Here is a 21,755-nt window from a genome sequence, read left to right as displayed (position 1 = left end):
GACACTCATAATATCTGATACACATCTTCCTCATTCGACCACAATATAACCTTGTATTTGTTTCTCAACCGGACTTGGTGAACGCCTTTACGGTACTATGTAAGCCACATTGAGCCTGCCAATAGGTGGGAAAATGTGGGGTACAAATGTTAACAAATAAAATAAAAATAAAATCCCGATAGTGAGGTTGCAAAAGAGATCATAGTAGATCAGGTGTCCTTAAATAAAAATAAAAATCAGACAAAAGATTGCAAATTAATACTGTCAAGTACTGAGCATGATGTAAATAGGAACAACAAACAGTTTGAAATGTCTATGTACGAATGCCAGAAGCCTAACAAATAAGATGGGAGAGTTAGAATATATTGCACTAAATTAAAAATTAGATATAATAGGCACCTCTGAGATCTGGTGGAAGGAGGATAACCAGTGGGACACTATCATACCAGGGTACAAATTATATCGTAGTGATAGGGTGGATCGAATTGGTGGAGGGGTAGCATTGTATGTTAAGGAGGGCCTTGAATCAAATAGATTGAAAAATCTGCAGGAAACAAAACACATCTTGGAATCCCTATGGATTGAAATTCCATGTGTAAAGGGGGAAAGGATAGTTATAGGAGTGTACTACCATCCGCCTGGACAGGATGAACAGTGTGATAAACACAGGCCTGCCCTACCCTGAGGAGGCTGCTAGGGGGCGCTCCCCTACAAGAAATAGGGGAATGCCATGGTATGGTCCCTAGGGGGAGCTCCAATTGGGACATCTGGGTAATGACCTGAAGGGGCCAGCAGAGGGAGCTCCTGCTAAGGCCTGAACATGGGGACCAGGGAGTATCTGTAGCATAGGTTCCCTGTTAAGAGAAGGGCACCCAGAAGGCTCTGCACTCTTCCAGAAGTGGGAGGAGGGGCCCAGAAGGGGTGTGGTGGGCTAGTCAAAGCCCTATATAAACAGTACCTCCTGAGGAGCTAAAAGGGAAGAGAGGGGAACCTGGTGCCTGGGAAGCCTGGAAGAGGGAAGAGAGCGAGAAGGAGACCCTAAAAGTGAAGGTACTTACCAGGCCATGTGGTGGATGGACTTGTGAACCAGGCCATGTTGTTGATGGACTTGTGACTTATTGAAAATGAACTAACAGCCGTGGGGTGGAGGATAGTAACATAGTAGATGACGGCAGAAAAAGACCTGCACGGTCCATCCAGTCTGCCCAACAAGATAAACTCACATGTGCTATTTTTTGTGTATACCTTACCTTGATTTGTACCTGTCCTTTTCAGGGCACAGACCGTATAAGTCTGCCCAGCACTATCCCCGCCTCCCAACCACCAGCCCCGCCTCCCACCACCAGTTCTGGCACAGACCGTATAAGTCTGCCCAGCACTATCCCCGCCTCCCAACCTCCAGTCCCGCCTCCCACCACCGGCTCTGGCACAGACCGTATAAGTCTGCCCAGCACCATCTCCGCCTCCCGCCACCAGCTCTGCCACCCAATCTCGGCTAAGCTCCTTAGGATCCATTCCTTCTGAACAGGATTCCTTTATGTTTATCCCACGCATGTTTGAATTCCGTTACTGTTTTCGTTTCCACCACCTTCCGTGAGAGGGCATTCCATGCATCCACTACTCTCTCCGTGAAAAAATACTTCCTGACATTTTTCTTGAGTCTGCCCCCCTTCAATCTCATTTCATGTCCTCTCGTTCTACCGCCTTCGCATCTCCGGAAAAGGTTCGTTTGCAGATTAATACCTTTCAAATATTTGAACGTCTGTATCATATCACCCCTGTATCTCCTTTCCTCCAGAGTATACATGTTCAGGTCCGCAAGTCTCTCCTCATACCATTCTCGTAGCTTTTCTTTGCACCACTTCAATTCTTTTTACATCCTTAACAAGATACGGCCTCCAAACTGAACACAATACTCCAGGTGGGGCCTCACCAATGACTTATACAGGGGCATCAACACCCCCTTTCTTCTGCTGGTCACACCTCTCTCTATACAGCCTAACAACCTTCTAGCTATGGCCACCGCCTTGTCACACTGTTTTGTCGCCTTCAAATCCTCAGACACTATCACTCCAAGATCCCTCTCCCCATCCGTACCTATCAGACTCTCCCCGCCTAACACATACGTCTCCCGTGGATTTCTACTCCCTAAGTGCATCACTTTGCATTTCTTCGCATTGAATTTTAATTGCCAAACCTTAGACCATTCTTCTAGCTTCCGTAGGTCCTTTTTCATGTTTTCCACTCCCTCCGGGGTGTCCACTCTGTTACAGATCTTAGTATCATCTGCAAATAGGCAAACTTTACCTTCTAACTCTTCGGCAATGTCACTCACAAATATATTGAACAGAATTGGCCCCAGCACCGATCCTTGAGGCACTCCACTACTCACCTTTCCCTCCTCCGAGCGAATTCCATTCACCACCACCCTCTGGCGTCTGTTCGTCAACCAGTTCCTAATCCAGTTCACCACTTCGGGTCCTATCTTCAGCCCATCCAGTTTATTTAAGAGCCTCCTATGGGGAACCGTGTCAAAAGCTTTGCTGAAATCTAAGTAGATTACGTCCATAGCTCGTCCCTGATTCAATTCTCCTGTCACCCAATCAAAGAACTCAATGAGATTCGTTTGGCACGATTTCCCTTTGGTAAAACCATGTTGTCTCGGATCTTGCAACTTATTGGCTTCCAGGAAATTCACTATCCTTTCCTTCAGCATCGCTTCCATTACTTTTCCAATAACCGAAATGAGGCTTACCGGCCTATAGTTTCCAGCTTCTTCCCTATCACCACTTTTGTGAAGAGGGACCACCTCCGCCGTTCTCAAATCCCTTGGAACCTCTCCTGTCTGCAAGGATATATTAAACAAATCTTTAAGAGGACCCGCCAGAACCTCTCTGAGCTCCCTCAATATCCTAGGGTGGATCCCATCCGGTCCCATGGCTTTGTCCACCTTTAGCTTTTCAAGTTGTTCATACACACTCTCTTCCATGAACGGTGCTCTATCCACTTCAATCTCATTTGTACTTTTTGCAGTCCATCGCGGTCCTTCTCCAGGATTTTCTTCTGTGAAAACAGAACAGAAGTATCTATTTAGCAAATTTGCTTTTTCTTCATCATTATCCACATAGCGGTTTGCAGTATCTTTTAGTCTCACAATTCCTTTTTTAGTCATTCTCCTTTCACTAATATACCTGAAGAAAATTTTGCTACCCCTCCTTACATTTCTAGCCATTTGTTCTTCCGTTTGCGCTTTCGCCAGACTTATCTCTGTCTTGGCTTCTTTCAGTTTCATCCAGTATTCCTCCTCGTGTTCCTTTTCTTGAGTTTTTTTGTATTTCTGGAACGCCAACTCTTTAGCCTTTTTTTTCTCAGCCACTTGCTTGGAGAACCATATCGGTTTCCTTTTTCTCTTGCTTTTATTTACTTTCCTTACATAAAGGTTTGTGGCCCTATTTATAGCTTCTTTCAGCCTGGACCACTGTCCTTCCACTTCTTGTATTTCCTCCCATCCCATCAGCTCCTTCCTTAGGTATTCCCCCATTTTACTAAAGTCAGCATGCTTGAAATCCAGGACTTTGAGTTTTGAGTGGCCACCCTCCTCTTCAGCCGTCATATCAAACCAAACTGTTTGATGGTCACTGCTGCCCAGGTGGGCACCCACTCGGACATTTGACACATTATCCCTATTTGTGAGTACCAGATCTAGCGTCGCTCCCTCCCTCGTGGGACCTTAAGATTAATGAGAGTGAAGAAGGTCCTATCCAGGGGTGGTGGCTGTTTTACCCTGAGACCCCTGTCTCCCAAAGTAAAGGGGCTCAGGGTATTTGCAAGGGAATGATAACAGGAAAGAAGTTGTTCCCCACAAGACTGAATCCAAGTACCAATAAATTGAATTTGCATTTGTTGACTGCCTAATTTGCATATTGATGAAGGCTGGAGAATCCAAGTTATAGTCCCAGGTAAAGTGCGGTGGGTCATTATCCATGAATCAGAGGAGTGACCGGGGCGCACTGGATCTAACAGGGAAGGATATCCAGCAGGAGGAGGGCATGTCGGAGCAGTCACCCTGAGTAAGGGAGGAGCCCAGGATATAGAGGTGGGTGCTTACCAGTAACTGGGAGAAGACCAGTTGGAGTCCTGCTCAGGAGCACAAGGCCAGGTGGAGAGCAGGAAGGGCACATGTCTCTACAAACTGTCCCAAAGCCAAGTGCTAGAGAGCCTCAAGAGGGCTTAGCTGAAGAATACCCTGAGGGGGGTTATAAAGGAAACCACCTTGTTTTGAACTGTTTGCTTCTGTGCTGTTCTTGCTGGAGTTACCAGGGATCTACCACTGGTTGTTTTGGAACTACCTTGGTTGGAACCACCTGTAGCTGAGCAGTTTGCCTGGCCAGTTGCAATATGTAGCTTGGCTTGAGAGCCAAGAGAACTCCAAGGAGACTGGCAAGTGAGACTCCAGCCAGCAGAGGGCCACATTTCCAAAGCACCCAGTGTCCAGGAGCTTTACAACAGACAGATGTAGAAATGTTATCGGAAATTATGTTATCAGAAATTAGGGAGGCTAACAAACTGGGCAACACCATAATAATCAGTGATTTCAATTACCCCAATATTAACTGGGTAAATGTAACATCAGGGCATGCTAGGGAGGTAAAATTCCTTGACGAAATCAAGGACTGCTTTATGGAGCAGCTGGTACAGGAGCCGACAAGAGAAGGAAACATTCTAGACCTAGTCCTTAGTGGAGCACATGATCTGGTGTGGGAGGTAATGGTGATGGGGCCGCTTCATAACACTGATCATAATATGATTGGATTTGATATTAGCTTTGGAGTAAGTATACACAGGAAATCTAATACGTTAGCGTTTAACTTTAAAAAAGGAGACCATGGTAAAATGAGAAGAACAGTGGAAAAAAAAATTAGAGAGCAGCTACGAGGGTCAAAAATTTACATCAGATGTGGATGCTGTTCAAAAATACCACCCTGGATGCCCAGGCTAAATATATTCCATGTATTAAAAAAGGAGGGAGGTAGAACAAACGACAGCCGGTTTGGTTGAAAAGTGAGGTGAAGGAAGCTATTAGAGCTAAAAGAATATCCTTCAGAAAATGGAAGAAGGAACCGACTGAAAATAATACAAACAGCATAAGGAATGTCAAGTCAAATGCAAACCGCTGATAAAGAAAGCACAGAGGGACCACAGGAACAGCTGAAACAGAAGCGAAAGAAAAGGCTGATGGAAGCGGTGTCCCTGCGTGCAGGAGATAAAAACTTTTAAGCAGACAGCTCTTACGAAGGGGAGGGCCAGAGAGGGGTGGAGTGGGAGAGGGGTCATGAAACGACAGAAGGGGGGAGGGGGGTGTTTGCAGCACCATTATCAACACGACAGATCTCTCACCTCCAACATGCTTTCTTGCCTGGGACCGTGGCTCCCTGGGAGTTGGTCTGCTAGGCTCACGTCATAATGCGGCCAGTGACGTCAGTCTGATCTACGGAGCCTTCCTGACCAACTCCGAGGGAGCCACGGTCCCAGGCAGGTCAGAACGTTGGAGGTGAGAATTATTATATAGGATGTACTTAGATCTCAAGGAAAAATAGAAAAGGAAATTATACTATACTAATATACTACACTATTCCGGCATTTATAGCCTGCTTATATCAGCTCTGAAATCAAAGCAGGTTACTTACTGCCGGATTCTATATAAAGCGCCTAGAGATTTGCGCCAAAATCCAGGCATATTCTATAACAATGCACATAACTTAATTAGCTTAACAAGCTAATCAGCATTGATAACAGCACTTAGTAAGCAATAATAAGCACTAATTGGCAATAATTAGAGTTTACATGCACAACTCACTAAGCGTATTCTGTAATGAACTGCGCCTAAATTCTAACGTGTGCAGTTCAAAACGGGCATGGCTATAGGCAGGGAAATGATTATTCTGTGGGCATTCCCAAATTTATATGCATAGTTATAGAATATGGTCCAGTGCACAAAAATCTACATGCAGGGACTTACGCCATGTTTTCGCTGGTGTAAATGGAGGCATGTAGTTTTAGGCACCGGGATATCAACTAAATGTATTTTATATACCGCACCTAAATCTAGGAGCCACTTACAGAATATGCTTAGGCGGAAATATTTATCACACAGAATTTTTAGTTGCCTTATATAGAATCTGGCCCATAGTGTCTAACTACTTATAGGCTTTATCATTTTATAGTTAAAACAATGTTTAGAATACAGAAGTTAAAACACTCTCTCACAAAATAGGATCAAAATACTTACTAAAAAGATAGGTTTTCAAAACTTTACAAAATTGAAAGTAGTTAGGTAAAAACTGAATTTGAGCAGGTAAAGAATTCCATATCTTAAAAGATTGATAATGAAAAGAACTATTTTGAAAGCGCTTCAACTGAATACTTTTAACGAATGAAAAACCCAATTTAAATATGGAACTAGAATGATGTGTAAACCAAGAAGGAAAGGTTAACAGCTCTGTAAGAGATTGAGGGCAGCAACCAGATAATTTTATACATCCAACAGACAACCTTAAACTCGACAAGGGCCCCAACAGGCAGACAATGCAAATCTTTCAGCAGAGGAGAGGTCTGATCAAATTTCTTGCTTCTATATATCAATTTGGCAGCAATGTTTTGCAAAAGGTGAAGTCTATTTAGGAATTTTTGATGTATTCCTGCATTTAAAACACTACTGTAATCTATTTGAGTCAAATTACAGCGCAAGGTTATGGAAAAGCTGCGGAAACCCAGTCACCACTGGCCAAAAACAGACAGCTCGTGTGCTAAAATCAGTCAGAATAGGCTGCAGAAAACAGATGGGTTTTCAAAGCTACCTTAAAACTTTGGTAAGACTGTTTGGACCAAAGCACAAACGTGGAAGGGAATTCCATAGGGATGGACTAAGAAAAAACAATGCCAAACAACTTGTAGATTGAAGTCTAGTGTGAGCAAGAGCAGGAATAGAAAGTTGTTGAGTGGCAGAAGAATGCAGGGTGTGTAAGGAGGTGTATGGGACAATTAAAGCAGATAAATAAGAAGTTATCTGTGAAAAAAAAAACTTTGTGAATTAAAGAAAGAATTTTATATTGAGTGCAGAAGGGGATAGGAAGTCAATGATACTGTTTAAGAAGTGGTGTAATATGATTGAGAAAGCAGATCGCAGTATTCTGTAGATTGTAATTTCTTGGTAAGGGAAGAGAGGCCAGTATAAGAAACATTACAGTAGTCTAGTTTAGATGCTACCAGAGCTTGAAGAAGTATAGCGCAAGAGCATCAGTATCAAGGAAAGGGCATATCGTGCAGATGGAACATAATGATGAAAAACATGATCTTCCTACAGATGAGATTTGGGGAAAGAAGGAAAGTTGGAGGTCCAGAATGACACCTAGATATTTGAAAGAATCAACAAGTTGAAGGGGGAAACTACGATTTGATGGAGATATAAGGGAGTATGAGGAATATCCAGTTAGGTGTGCCTAAGCCACTAGAGAATACAAAGTTAAAGCTGTGTTGGTGTGCCAAAATTTAGGCATGGAAACAAACCAGTGAGGTAGGTCCAAAGAGGAAACTTTATTGAAACTGAAAAACGTCATTTTTCAATTTCAATAAAGTTTCCTCTTTGGCCCTACCTCACTGGTTTGTTTCTGTTTCTCATGGTTTCGTGAGGTCTTTTCCTCCTCCTCCTTGTTGGTTTCCTGTTCCAAAATTTAGGCATGCCCACTTATGACAGGCCAATGGCTGGTGTAACCTGGCACACCTAAATGTGCCATGCAATGTACACAGTTGATAGTATTCTGTAAATTGTGTGCATTGTGTGGCAATATGTCCATGATCCATCCACCCAGTTGTGTTTTAAGAAGGAAATTCTATAAATAGTGCTCAAAATTAAGTGCCAGAAAAGATCAGAAATCAAAGCAAATTGTGCCTGAGATATTCTAGCAGCAAGTTTGTCAATTCTTTCCTGGCACAGCTTAACTTCACCAACTTGTACTGCAGTCTTTACAGAGACACCAGAAAAAGTGGATGTTAAATAAAGAAATTGATATATGAAAAGAAATTAGAGCCTCCCATACAGCATCCAGCATAATCTGTTGTATCTTCTCTAAAAGAGAAAGATCAGTACTCAGTCACCTAAAGTCTATAGAGGCTCCACCATCCCGACTCGGGAAGTTCCAAGAATATTGGAACTAGCACCAGAGATAGTACTCACGGGATCTCTAGAAGGCAGAATGAAGAATTTGTGGTTCTCTAAAGCACTGACAAGTTTTCTGGTGACTTCGGTATAGCAAGGATAGTTCCTTCCAGGAGCGGTATGCTATTCTCCAAACCCAACCGCCCAAACTCCACACTCCCACAATGCTTCAATAACTGCAGGCAGGGCCAACCTCTCACCCGGTAAAAGTGATGTCTCGTGTTCCATGGGAGCTGATGCTCCTCTTGGAACCCCTGCAACTTCGAGTGAGTCGTTGTTGTTGTTGTTGTTGTTGCGACCTCTAGCGGAAGCCTTGAGGTACTTGTACTGCTGCAAGAGGTCATGGCAGCCAGTACCGGGCAGAAGCAAGTGGGCATCACTCCTGCTTGTTTCCCACAGACCACCAGGGACCAGCAAAGGCAAACTCAGGGGGGCCTACTGTGGTGGCAGGGCTCAAGCCTCCTGATTTTTTCTTTGAGAGGGGGAGAAAGAATCAGAAGGTGGGGTGCAGGAACAAATGTGCCACTACCCCGGTATACGCCCTAACAACATTCTTTCGCTTATTCTGCCTGTGGCAGTTAAAGAGGCAGTAAATTTGAAATCTCGTTGGTTGTCACGCGCCAATCGGCTTCCATATTCCATGCGCACGCTTATGCGGAGTCTTTCTTGCAGAGCAGCGGTCTTGAACCATGCATATAAGCGAATCTTGCACTTATCAGTGGTGCGCTAAACCGAAGTTTGTCCCCATAGAAACTGATGGTGCCAAAAACGGGACCGAAGTACGGCATGCAGTTAAACAGAGCATGCAGTTATCCGACATGCACTTAAATGGAGTACACTGTAGATCATTCCAAACTGTAGATCATATCAAGCAATAACAGACCAGAACATAGAGACAAAAATTACAGAAAAGAAAGGAGACAAAATAACCAACCATAATCAACCCACTTCAATCTAACATTCTAAAAATAAAATCATTGGGAGGATAAAAATGTTTTCAACTTCCTTTTAAAGAACATAAGATGCCTCTCTAATCTCAAATCTAAGGGAAGTATGTTCCATCATACTGGTGCCTGATCATGTGGACTACTACCTGATGTTGGCCACACTATCACATGGGCTCTGACCTCAGCACCTTGTAGCAACAAGAGGCACCAGCAGTTGCTCTCAAATGTGCAGGAGCACTTTTCTAAGAACATGTTTGGTCACACATGCCCAGTGGCGTGCCTAGCTTGTTCACCACCCGGGGCAGGTCGCCGCTGCTCTCCCACGAGTGTGTCACACCCCCAAAGCGTGGCACCCCCCCCCCCCCCCCCCAAAGCACATCACCCCACCACCTTTCCTCCTAGCAAGGGGGTGTGCGGAGCATGTGCATGGCTGTCGGCTCTGTCAGACCCTGCCCCGGAACAGGAAGTAACATCAGAGAGGGCAGGAGACCAGCAGAATCAAAGGCCGTGTGCCTGCTCCGCACACCCCCTTGCTGCCTGCACCTGGGGCGGACCGCCCCCACTGTCCTACCCTTGGTACGCTACTGCACATGCCCCTCTTCTTCCTAAATGCAGCAAGAGCTCTGAACTGTGGGAATTAATAGGCAGCATGTAGAGTATGGATAGCTAGGTCCTGTTTGGTGCAGCACACCCAGGACAACACTGTACCACCTCCTCTTCCCCTTCCCCCCTTCTGAGCTACTTCCTTTAAATCCTTTCAGATTTTTGGAATACTTCTATAATTGTTCTTTCACAATGAAACTGTAGAGTATGTTGTGTGGATTGTGAAACAATCTCCTGCTTTAATGCTCTTAGAAGTGTAGTTTTTAGACAGCAGAATGAGAAAAATGTATAAGGGTGTGAAGACTTTTGGTATGGAGATGTAACAAAACCACAAATAGATCAGCTACCCACGACAAATCTCACTTAGATAGAGTGTAGATACATACTTGTAGTAGGTATTCTCCGAGGACAGCAGGCTGATTGTTCCCACGATTGGGTTGTCGTCCGCAACGGCCCAGGAGGCCAGCAAATCCATAAGAAAAAATAAAAACTTCTAGAATGCACCTGTGCGCAGGCAGAGCGAGCCGCGCGTATGTGAACAGCTTCCTGCCCACAGTGCGAGCGTTCCCTCTCAGTTTAACAAAAAGCAAAACAGAGAATAGAACAACTCCAAAGGGGAGGAGGGAGGGTTTGTGAGAACAATCAGCCTATTGTCCTCGGAGAATAACTGCTAGAGGTATGTATCCACACTTTCTCCGAGGACAAGCAGGCTGTTTGTTCTCACGATTGGGGTATCCCTAGCCCCCAGGCTCACTTAAAACAATGAACACAGGTCAATTGGGCCTCGCAACAGCGAGGACATAACATAGATTGACCTGAAAAGAAACACAACTAAGTGAGAGTGCAGCCTGGAACAAAACATAAATGGGCCTAGGAGGGTGGAGTTGGATTCTAAACTCCGAACAGATTCTGCAGCACCGTCTGCCCAAACCGACTGCCGCGTCGGGTATCCTGCTGAAGGCAGAAGTGAGATGTGAATGTATGGACTGATGACCACGCTGCAGCCTTGCAAATCTCTTCAATGGAGGCTGACTCTAAGTGAGCCACGGACGCAGCCAAACATTATGAGCCGTGACATGGCCCTCCAGAGTCAGCCCAGCTTGGGCATAAGTGAAGGAAATGCAATCTGCTAGCCAATTAGAGATTGTGCGTTTTCCGATGGCGACTCCCCTCCTGTTAGGGTGAAAAGAAACAAACAACTGGGCGGACTGTCTATAGGGCTTTGTCCGATCCACGTAAAAGGCCAATGCTCTCTTACAGTCCAAGGTCTGCAACTTGTCCTCACCAGGGCGGGTGTCTGGACGGGGAAAAAATGTTGGCAAGACAATTGACTGGTTCAGATGGAACTCTGACACCACCTTCGGCAAGAACTTGGGGTGAGTGTGGAGGACTACTCTGTTATGATGAAACTTGATATAAGGTGCATGAACTACCAGGGCTTCGAGCTCACTGACTCTACAAGCTGAAGTAACAGCCACCAAGAAAATGACCTTCCAGGTCAAGTACTTCAGATGGCAGGAATTCTGTGGCTCAAAAGCAGCTTTCATCAGCTGGGTGAGAATGACGTTGACATCCCATGACACTGGTGGAGGTTTGACAGGGGGATTTGACAAAAGCAAACCTCTCATGAAGCGAACAACTAAAGGCTGTCCAGAGAGGTTTACTCTCTACATGGCGATGAAAAGCACTAAATCGCACTAAGGTGAACTCTTACGGAGTTGGTCTTAAGACCAGACTCTGACAAGTGTAGAAGGTATTTAAGCAGGGTCTGTGTAGGACAAGAAAGAGGATCTAGGGCCTTGCTGTCACACCAGACGGCAAACCTCCTGCATTTGAAAGAATAACAACTTTTTGTCGAATCTTTCCTAGAAGCAAGCAAGACTCAGGAGACACCTTCCGAAAGACCCAAGGAGGCAATTTCTAAGTTCTCAACATCCAGGCCGTGAGAGCCAGAGACTGGAGGTTGGGATGCAGAAGAGATCCCTCGTTCTGGGTGATGAGGGTCAGAAAACACTCCAATCTCCAAGGTTCTTCGGAGGACAACTCCAGAAGAAGAGGGAACCAGATCTGATGGGGCCAAAGGGCGCAATCAGAATCATGGTTCTACGGTCCTGCTTGAGTTTCAGCAAAGTCTTCCCTATTAGAGGTATGGGAGGATAAGCATACAGAAGGCCTGTCCCCCAATGTAGGAGAAAGGCATCTGATGTTAGTCTGCCGTGGGCCTGAAGTCTGGAACAGAATTGAGGGACTTTGTGATTGATCAGAGTGGCAAAAAGATCCACCGAGGGGGTGCCCCACTCTCGGAAGATCTTGCAGACTACATCCATGTTTAGCGACCACTCGTGAGGTAGCATGATCCTGCTCAACCTTTCGGCCAGACTGTTGTTTACGCCTGCCAGATACGTGGCCTGGAGAAACATATCTTGATGGTGTGTCCAAAGCCACATCTGGATGGCTTCCCGACACAGAGGGTGAGATCCAGTGCCCCCCTGCTTGTTGGTGTAATACATAGTAACCTGATTGTCTGTCTGAATTAGAATGATTTGATTGGACAGCCGATCTCTGAAAGCCTTGAGAGTGTTCCAGATCGCTCGTAATTCCAGGCGGTTGATCTGAAGATACTTTTCCTGAAAAGACCAAGCTCCATGAGCCCCCCACCCCAAGAGGGATGCATCCATCGTCAGCACGTTTTGCGGCTGAGGAATTTGGAATGGACGTCCCAAGGTCAGATTGGATCGAATGGTCCACCACTGAAGGGAACTGCAAAAGTCAGTGGAGAGATGGATCACATCCTCTAGATCCCCTGTGGCCTGGCACCACTGGGAAGCTAGGGTCCATTGAGCTGATCTCATATGTAGGCATGCCATGGGAGTCACATGAACTGTGGAAGCCATGTGCCCTAAGAGTCTCAACATCTGCCGAGCTGTGATCTGTTGAGATGCTCGAGCAAAGGATACTAGGGCCAGGAGATTGTCTGCCCTTGCCTGGGGAAGATAAGCTTGAGACGTCCGTGTGTCCAACAGAGCTCCAATGAACTCCAATGTCTGAACCGGGACAAGGTGGGACTTGGGATAATTGATTACGAACCCCAGTAGCTCTAGCACTCGAATAGTCATCCGCATGGACTGTAGAGCGCCTGCCTCCGAGGTGCTCTTCACCAGCCAATCGTCGAGATAAGGGAAGACATGCACTCCCAGTCTGCGTAGCGATGCTGCGACAACTGCCAGGCACTTTGTGAAGACCCTGGGCGCAGACACAAGGACAAAAGGCAGTACACAGTACTGAAAGTGCCGAGTTCCCAACCGAAATCGAAGATGTGGGTAAAGGCATCCTTTAAGTCCACAGAGCATAGCCAATCGTTCTCCTGATTCATGGGAAGAAGGGTGCCCAGGGAAACCATCCTGAACTTTTCTCGGACTAGGAATTTGTTCAGGGCCCTTAGGTCTAGGATGGGACGCAGCCCCCTGTGTTCTTTTGCACAAGGAAGTACCTGGAATAGAATCCCAGACTTCCTCCCCTGGTGGAACGAGTTCGACCGCATTGGCCTTTAGAAGGGCGGAGAGTTCCTCTGCAAGTACCTGCTTGTGCTGGGAGCTGAAGGAATGAGCTCCCGGTGGACAATTTGGAGGCATGGATTCCAGATTGAGAGTGTATCCTAACCAGACTATTTGAAGAACCCACCTGTCGGAGGTTATAAGAGGCCACCTTTGGTGAAAAAAATATCAACCTCCCTCTGACTGGCAAGTCGTCCGGCAGAGACACTTTTTCTGAGGCTATGCTGCACTGGAGCCAGTCAAAAGCCCATCCCTTGCTTTTGCTGGGGAGCCGCAGGGGTCTTAGTAGCACGAAGTTGACGGGAACGAGCGTGCTGGGACTGAGCCTGGATAGGCTGCCGAGAAGCAGGAGTGTACCTACGCCTATTGTAGGAATAGGGAGCACTCCTCTTCCCTCCAAAAAACCTCCTAGATGAGAAGGCGGTAGCAGAAGACGCCCGGCGGGAGAGAGAATCCATAGCATCATGGTGCTTCTTGATCTGGTTGACCATGTCCTCTACTTTTTCTCCAAAAAGATTATCCCCCCCGGCAAGGAACATCCGCCATTCGCTGCTGGGTCTTATGATCCAGATCAGAGACACGCAGCCATGAGAGTCTGCGCATCACTATAGCTTGAGCAGCTACTTGGGATGCCAAATCAAAAGTGTCTTAAGTACCCCAGGCCAGGAATTTGCAACATGCCTTCTGTTGCCTGACCACCTGGTGAAAAAGTTCAGCAAGCTCCGGAGGAAGTGCTTCGACCAAACTGGACAGCTGCCTCACCGCGTTCCGCAAGTGGATGTTCGTGTAGAGCTGGTATGTTTGGATCTTGGCTGCGAGCATAGCGGCCTGATACGTCTTTCTCCCAAAAGAATCCAAGGTCCTAGACTCTCTGCCTGGGGTCGCCGAGGCATAGTCTCTAGTACTCTTGGCTCTTCTGAGAGCAGAGTACACCACCATGGAATCGTGAGGTAGTTGGGCCTTCACCATTACTGGTTCTCCATGGACTCTGTACAGAGACTCAGCTTTTTTGGGGACCACTGGATTAGATAGAGGGAACGACCAGTTTCGCATAAGAACTTCCCTGAGTCTGTTATGCAAGGGAGCCATTGCAACCTCTGTGGGCGGAGAAGGATAGTCCAAGACCTCGAGCATCTCAGCCCTGGGCTCATCCACAACCTCCATAGGGAAGGGAATATCCTTAGACATTTCCTGAACAAAGCAGGAAAAAGAAAGACTCTCAGGGGGAGACATCCTTCTTTCAATAGGCAGAGTAGGATCAGAGGGGACCCCATAGGACTCTTCTTCAGAAAAGTCTCTGGGATCTTCCTCTTCCTCCCAAGAGCTCTGATCATCGGTATCGGACAAAAGCTCTCTAAGAGCAGCCCGAACCCAAGCCTGTCTTGACGTAGAGGAATGACGGCCTAGAGGGGGATATCGAGAAGTCGACTCCTGCCTGGACTGTGGCAAAGCTTCGCCGACGTCGAGGGAGAATAGACCCAGGTGGCGGCCGACACCAATGCCGCAAGCGGCACCAAGGACGGGGACCTCACCACAGGCGAAGGCCCAGATGCTGCTTCCACAGTCTATGCAGAAGGCACAAGCACCACTGGCACCGAAGCAGACTGGTGCAGCAATCCCTCCAGAAGCTGTGGAAGAAGGGCCCTGATGTGCTCATTGAGAGCCTCCATCGGAAAAGGCTGTGGGGCCGGTGCAGGAGCCAGTGGTAGAATCTGAGGGGGCTCGAGAGCCGGTACCAAGCTGCCAGAAGATCGACGCATCAGCAGCTCCTGTATAGAGGGTAAGCGGTCCTCTCGGCGCCGACGCTTCTCAGGTGCCGAATCCCTCGGCTCCCCGAAGCTCTCGGTACCGCTCATGGAAGGAGAACGATGACAGTGCTTCTTAGCCTTTGCTCGACGCCCGTCATCGAGACTCCTCGGTACCAAAGAGGAGGACGTGGAATCCTCACGCCTCTTCGGGGCCGGGTCCAACGAAGGTCGGTCCCAGGGGGCCTGCATAGCAGTAGGCCTCGAGACAGGTGGAGACCCACTCGATGCCTCGCTGCTCCCAGCGCAATGTGGTCATTTGGCAGCCATTACCTGCGCTCTCGAAGTCGATGCTTCCCTCAACGTTGCCGCCGCTGACCTCAGTACCGATGTCGAAGCCGACGTCGAAGGACCGGACCGATCAGCAAAAAGTCTTTCACGTTGAGCCTCCCAAGACACTTGGGTCCGCTTTTTCATTAAGGAGCACAGCTTACAAGCAGCTGGCAAATGTTTGGACCCAAGGCACTGGAGACACCACGCGTGGGGGTCTGTACCCAAGATGGTCCGGTTGCAGTGAGTACAATGCTTGAAGCCGCTGGGAGTCCTCGATGGCATGGACGGAAATACGGCGGCTGCAAAATTAAAGGACTCGATCGTGCCAAATAAAAAGGCACAAAAAAGTAAAAAGAAGACCCGGCCGAGCAGCCTAAAAGGCGGCCGCAACAAAAAAAGAAGGAAACTTAAAGAAGTGAAGAAAAACTAATAAAATAAGGGAAAAACTAACTTTTTTTTTTGTAATAAACTACTACAACGAAGAAAAAAGAAAAAGGGGAGCGGTAAACGCTAAACTAAGTCTCCTGAGCCAAAATTGAGCACAATCGAAAAAAAATATGTCACTCAAGATGTGGATCAAAAAAACAGAGGGCACGCTCACGCTGCGAGCGGGAAGCCGTTCGCTCTGCCCGCGCACCGGTGTGTTCCAGAAGTTTTTTTTCTTATGGATTTGCCGGTCTCCTGGGCCGTCACGGACGACGACCCAATCATGAGAACAAGCAGCCTACTTGTCCTTTGGAGAACAATAACTTGCACATAGTTAAATAACCCCATGCACACTAATGGCCTAATTCTATAAATTGTGCTAACAATTGCGGGTGGAAATTTGGACATGCGCCTAATTTCTGTGCGTGATTTAATTGAATAAAGCCAATTAGCATCAATAACTGGGTGCTAATGATCAATTATTGGTGCTGACATTGATTACAATTTATGCGTGCATTTTCAGGAGTAGGGATATGCATGTAAATTTTAGGTGCGATTCTAAAAGGGGCATAGCCATGGGAGGGTCATGGCCAGATCAGTGGTGTTCCTGCAATTTATGCACGCTCTGTTATAGAATAATAGGGATCCATAAATTTAGAAGCGAGGTTATGCACTGGGATTTAGTTGGTGAAAATCCTCACGCCTAAAGTTAGGTGTGGATCCTGGCGCTAAGAACTATTCTATCAATGGCACCTAACTTTGTGCGGTTTATAGAATAGCACTTAGCTCATTTTTTTGTCAGTGCCAATTTTTCAGCCCCATTTATAGAATTGAGTCCCAAAGGCCCACACACTCAGACACTTACCTTCTCGTAAGTTTTACTTGTCGTCAGATAGAAATCTCTGTCACTGGTGTTAGTTTGTCTAGTTAGGGGCTGTTCAGAATATAGTGAAGGGGGCATTTCTGAAGACTGGGAGTGGGATTTGTATGAGGCTGGTGAGAAGGATCTGTCATAAGTCCAGGAGGGGGGCCTGTCAGGAGTACAGGAAAGGGATTGTTGAAAACTCCATGAGGGACACTTGTCAGAAGGTTGGAAGGGGGATCTGATGGATGCTTGGGAGCTCTCAGAACATTGGGAGGGGGATCTATCAGAATACTGAAAGAAGGAACAATCAGACTGTCTGGAGGGAGATCTGTCAGATCGAAAGGATGATCTATCAGAATTTCTGGAGGGGGAGCTATCGGAATTTCGGGAAAGGCATCGGTGAGACACTTGGGAAGAGGATCTGTCAGAAGGTCGAGAGGGGGGCTTGTTAGAAGATTGGGAGGGGGTTCTGTTGGAAGTCCAATATAAGAATCTTTCAAAACTCTGGGAGGAGAATCTGGTAGAAGTCTGGGAGGGAACACTGTCATGTTGAGACTGTAAAAGAAAAAGAAAATGCAGAATTCAAACACATGGACCTATCTGGTATGTATGTATACATGTATTATGCATGTGTATCCCTAGGTATGTGTGCCTTATGTGTATGATTTATGCATGTGCAAGTTTAGGTAGGAAATGTGTCTGTGAATGTGTGTATCCACGTATGTATTTGTAAGCATGAGTTTCTGTGTATACTTTCAATATGTGCAATGTTCAGAAAGTATATGCATATATGTGCCAAATCAAATAGCTGATTTGCAAACCCAATAAATATTAAAGTGGCTCTTAAAGGAGCAGTCACACTAGTGGTGATTCTATAAGTGGGCGCCTCCTTTTAGGTGTTCCAATGCCGCACATAGAAAGCCTATTCTATAATGGCATCTGGTTTCCCACATTCCATTACAGCATACTAGTGTAACCTGTCGCACCTGCAGTTACTGCTAGCACCTCAATGCGGCCAAGGCGTGCGTATAGCGAATATACTTACCTGTAGCAGGTACTCTCCAAGGACAGTAGGCTTTATATTCTCACAAGTGGGTGATGCCGATCCGCGTTGCCCGATCCGGCTTTTGCCATAGTAAAAAAGAGAGCTTTGTAGAGTGCGAGCTGCGCTCCACCATGCATGCTCGAATGCAGTCTCCTCAGTTTAATACTAAAGCAAAAAATAAAGTAAAAATAACCAAGGAGACAACTCCAAGGAGAGGTGGGTGGGATTATGCAAATACGAAGCCTGCTGTCCTCAGAAAATACCTGGTACAGGTAAGTATCTTTGCTTTCTCCAAGGACAAGCAGGCTTCAATCTTCTCACAAGTGGAAAACAGCAAACATTGGTCAATTGGGCCTCACAACAGCGAGGACATAAACAGATTAACCTGAAACTATATACAATCTGAATGAGGGTGCCACCTGGAACAGAATAAAATGGGCCTAGGAGGGTGGAGTTGGATTCTAGACCCCAAACAGATCCTACAACACTGACTGCCCGAACCAACTGTCGCATCAGGTATCCTGCTCAAGGCAGTAGTGTGATGGAATGTGTGGACAGCGAATGATACATACCTGTAGCAGGTGTTCTCCGAGGACAGCAGGCTGATTGTTCTCACGACTGGGTTGACGTCCACGGCAGCCCCTCCAACCGGAGCAAAAATCTCGCGGGAGATCCCGCACGCAGGGCACACCCACCGCGCATGCGCGGCCATCTTCCCGCCCGTGCAAGACCGTTCCCGCTCAGTTGAATGACAAGCAAAGGAATGAGGAAAAACGCAACTCCAAAGGGGAGGAGGGATGGTAGGTGAGAACAATCAGCCTGCTGTCCTCGGAGAACACCTGCTACAGGTATGTATCATTCGCTTTCTCCGAGGACAAGCAGGCTGCTTGTTCTCACGACTGGGGTATCCCTAGCTCTCAGGCTCACTCAAAACAAGAACCCAGGTCAATTGAACCTCGCAACGGCGAGGGCATAACAGAAATTGACCTACAAAGAACAACTAACTGAGAGTGCAGCCTGAACAGAATAAAAACAGGTCCTGGAGGGTGGAGTTGGATTCAAACCCCAAACAGATTCTGCAGCACCGACTGCCCGAACCGACTGTCATGTCGGGTATCCTGCTGGAGGCAGTAATGTGATGTGAATGTGTGGACCGATGACCACGTCGCAGCCTTGCAAATCTCTTCAATAGTGGCTGACTTCAAGTGGGCCACCAACGCTGCCATGGCTCTAACACTATGAGCCATGACATGACCCTCAAGAGCCAGCCCAGCCTGGGCGTAAGTGAAGGAAATGCAATCTGCTAGCCAATTGGAGATGGTGCGTTTCCCGACAGCGACCCCCTTCCTATTGTGGTCGAAAGAAACAAACAATTGGGCGGACTGTCTGTGGGGCTGTGTCCGCTCCAGATAGAAGGCCAACGCTCGTTTGCAGTCCAATGTGTGCAACTGATGTTCAGCAGGGCGGGTATGTGGTCTGGGAAAGAATGTTGGCAAGACAATTGACTGGTTAAGATGGAACTCCGACACCACCTTTGGCAGGAACTTAGGGTGAGTGCGGAGGACTACTCTGTTATGATGAAATTTAGTATACGGAGCATAGGCTACCAGGGCTTGAAGCTCACTGACTCTACGAGCTGAAGTAACTGCCACCAAGAAAATGACCTTCCAGGTCAAGTACTTCAGATGGCATGAATTCAGTGGCTCAAAAGGAGGTTTCATCAGCTGGGTGAGGACGACGTTGAGATCCCATGACACTGCAGGAGGCTTGACAGGGGGCTTTGACAAAAGCAAACCTCTCATGAATCGAACGACTAAAGGCTCTCCAGAGATGGCTTTACCCTCTACACGATAATGGTAAGCACTAATTGCACTAAGGTGATTCCTTACTGAGTTGGTCTTGAGACCAGACTCTGATAAGTGTAGAAGGCATTCAAGCAGGTTCTGTGCAGGACAAGAACGAGGTACTAGGGCCTTGCTCCCACACCAAACGACAAACCTCTTCCACTTGAAAAAGTAACTGTTGTTAGTGGAATCCTTTCTAGAGGCAAGCAAGACACGGGAGACTCCCTCAGACAGAAGGGCGGAGAGGTCCTCTGCAAGTACCTGCTTGTGATGGGAGCTGAAGGATTGAGCTCCCGGTGGACAATTTGGTGGGGTGGAGACCAAATTCAGGGTGTATCCGCACTGCACTATTTGGAGAACCCACTGGTCGGAGGTTATGAGAGGCCACCTTTGGTGAAAAACTTTCAACCTCCCCCCGACCGGCAGGCCGTCCGGCATGGCTACTTTGATGGCGGCTATGTCCCCATGGATCCAGTCAAAAGTTCGTCCCCTGCTTTTGCTGTGGAGGTGCAGGGGGCTGCTTAGGCACACGCTGTTGACAGGAACGAGCGCGCTGGGATTGTCCCTGTGCCTGAGGAGGCGTTCGGGCCAGCTGGGTGTACCTACGCTTGCTGTAGGCATAGGGAGCAGCCTGCCGGGCCCAGGAAAAACGTCCACCTGCGGAGGTGGATGCTGAAGGCGCCTAGTGGGAGAGCTTGTCAAGAGCGGTTTCCCACTGGTGTAGTTGGTCCACCAACTGCTCGACCTTCTCGCCAAAAATGTTATCCCCCCAGCAAGGGACATCCGCCAGCCGCTGCTGGGTGCGGTTGTCCCGGTCAGAGGCATGCAGCCAGGAGAGTCTGCGCATCACTATACCTTGGGCCGCAGCTCTGGATGCCACATCACAGGTGTCATAGATACCCCTGGACAGGAATTTTCTGCATGCCTTCAGCTGCCTGACCACCTCCTGAAATGGCCTGGACTGCTCCGGAGGGAGCTTGTCAACCAGGTCCGCCAGTTGCCGCACATTGTTCCACATGTGGATGCTTGTGCAGAGCTGGTATGATTGTATTCTGGCCACGAGCATGGAAGATTGGTAGGCCTTCCTCCCAAACGAGTCCAGAGTGCGAGACTCCCGCCCAGGGGGAGCCGAGGCGGTATCCCTCGAACTCCATGCTCTCTTGAGAGCAGAGTCCACGACCGCCGAGTCATGAGGCAATTGAGGCCGCATCAACTCCGGGTCTGAGTGGATTCTGTATTGGGACTCCGCTTTCTTGGGAATGGTGGGATTAGATAATGGCTTCAACCAGTTAAGGGTATGCATTGCACAAATATGTAGAACATAAATCTCCTGCTATAAATGTCACTGCACGCCACCTGCACTGAAATCAGTGGAGCATTTTGAGCACACATTTAGTCTAACACTATTCACCTTTAGTGCTGGCATTAAGTTTTGATCTTTGGGACCTCAGAGAGAGAGAGTCCCAGACTCCCACCTCAGACTAGAAGTCTTCTCCTCTGCTGGGGAGCATCTTTCCATAGGAATTCTGTCAGATTCAGCCCCTCCACCTACGAGGATCTTCTCCTGTTATGAGGACATCTCTTACCCTATATTTGTGCAGTAAATGCCATGGGATATTCACTTTCCACTACAGCAGAAGGCAAAACTTAGAACTGACATCTTTAGACTTTTAAGATTCATAAAATCCACAGTGGTATCTCAAGTCCATGGTTTACTCAACAAATGCTTATGTGAATGATCTCAGTTAGACTTTACATGCAAGGTTCAACCCAATCATGGTTTTAGCAAAACATAGCTTTCACATACTTCTAGCTGAATCAGCTATAAAAACAGAAAAGTAATGCAGACTATTCAAACACACCTGTAGTAATGTGATCCATGGGTGTGGCTTGGAATGGGCACAAACTCAGTCATACGCACAGGGTTTTCAAGAAAAAAGGAAAATATTTTATTGGCTCAACATGCGCACCATTGTTACTTCACAGGTTTTAATCCACCACAAGTACAGTCTCTTTATTTCTCTCTATGGTTCCTTACATGTCTCTGTCAGCTTTCATTTTCTAGGGATGGCTCCCCGCATAGCCCAACACAGTATCCATTAACCCCTCCCTGTGTTCCCTCTGGAAATGCATCAAAACAAATACTTTCTATATACAATTCAAGGTTCTCTCCTACCT

At 47.2% G+C, this 21,755-nt stretch overlaps 1 protein-coding gene across 1 annotated transcript in view; it reads right to left on the bottom strand.

Moving 5' to 3' along the window:
- Nucleotides 1–7,625: 7,625 nt before the first annotated feature.
- The window catches only part of LOC115477295, a 147,605-nt gene continuing 133,475 nt past the window's right edge, over nucleotides 7,626–21,755 (bottom strand). The window contains exons 12-13 of the mRNA XM_030214117.1: nucleotides 16,689–17,243; nucleotides 7,626–7,718 (exon numbers count right to left, since the gene is read on the bottom strand). Coding sequence (XP_030069977.1) covers nucleotides 7,626–7,718; nucleotides 16,689–17,243 — 648 coding nt within the window. The remainder of the gene's footprint in view (nucleotides 7,719–16,688; nucleotides 17,244–21,755) is intronic.

This window comes from Microcaecilia unicolor, chromosome 1 (genome assembly GCF_901765095.1).
Source record: "Microcaecilia unicolor chromosome 1, aMicUni1.1, whole genome shotgun sequence".
Taxonomy (NCBI): Eukaryota; Metazoa; Chordata; class Amphibia; order Gymnophiona; family Siphonopidae; genus Microcaecilia; species Microcaecilia unicolor.
The sequence above is the reverse complement of the archived record's forward strand: the minus strand, read 5'-3'. Positions and strand labels throughout refer to the sequence as shown.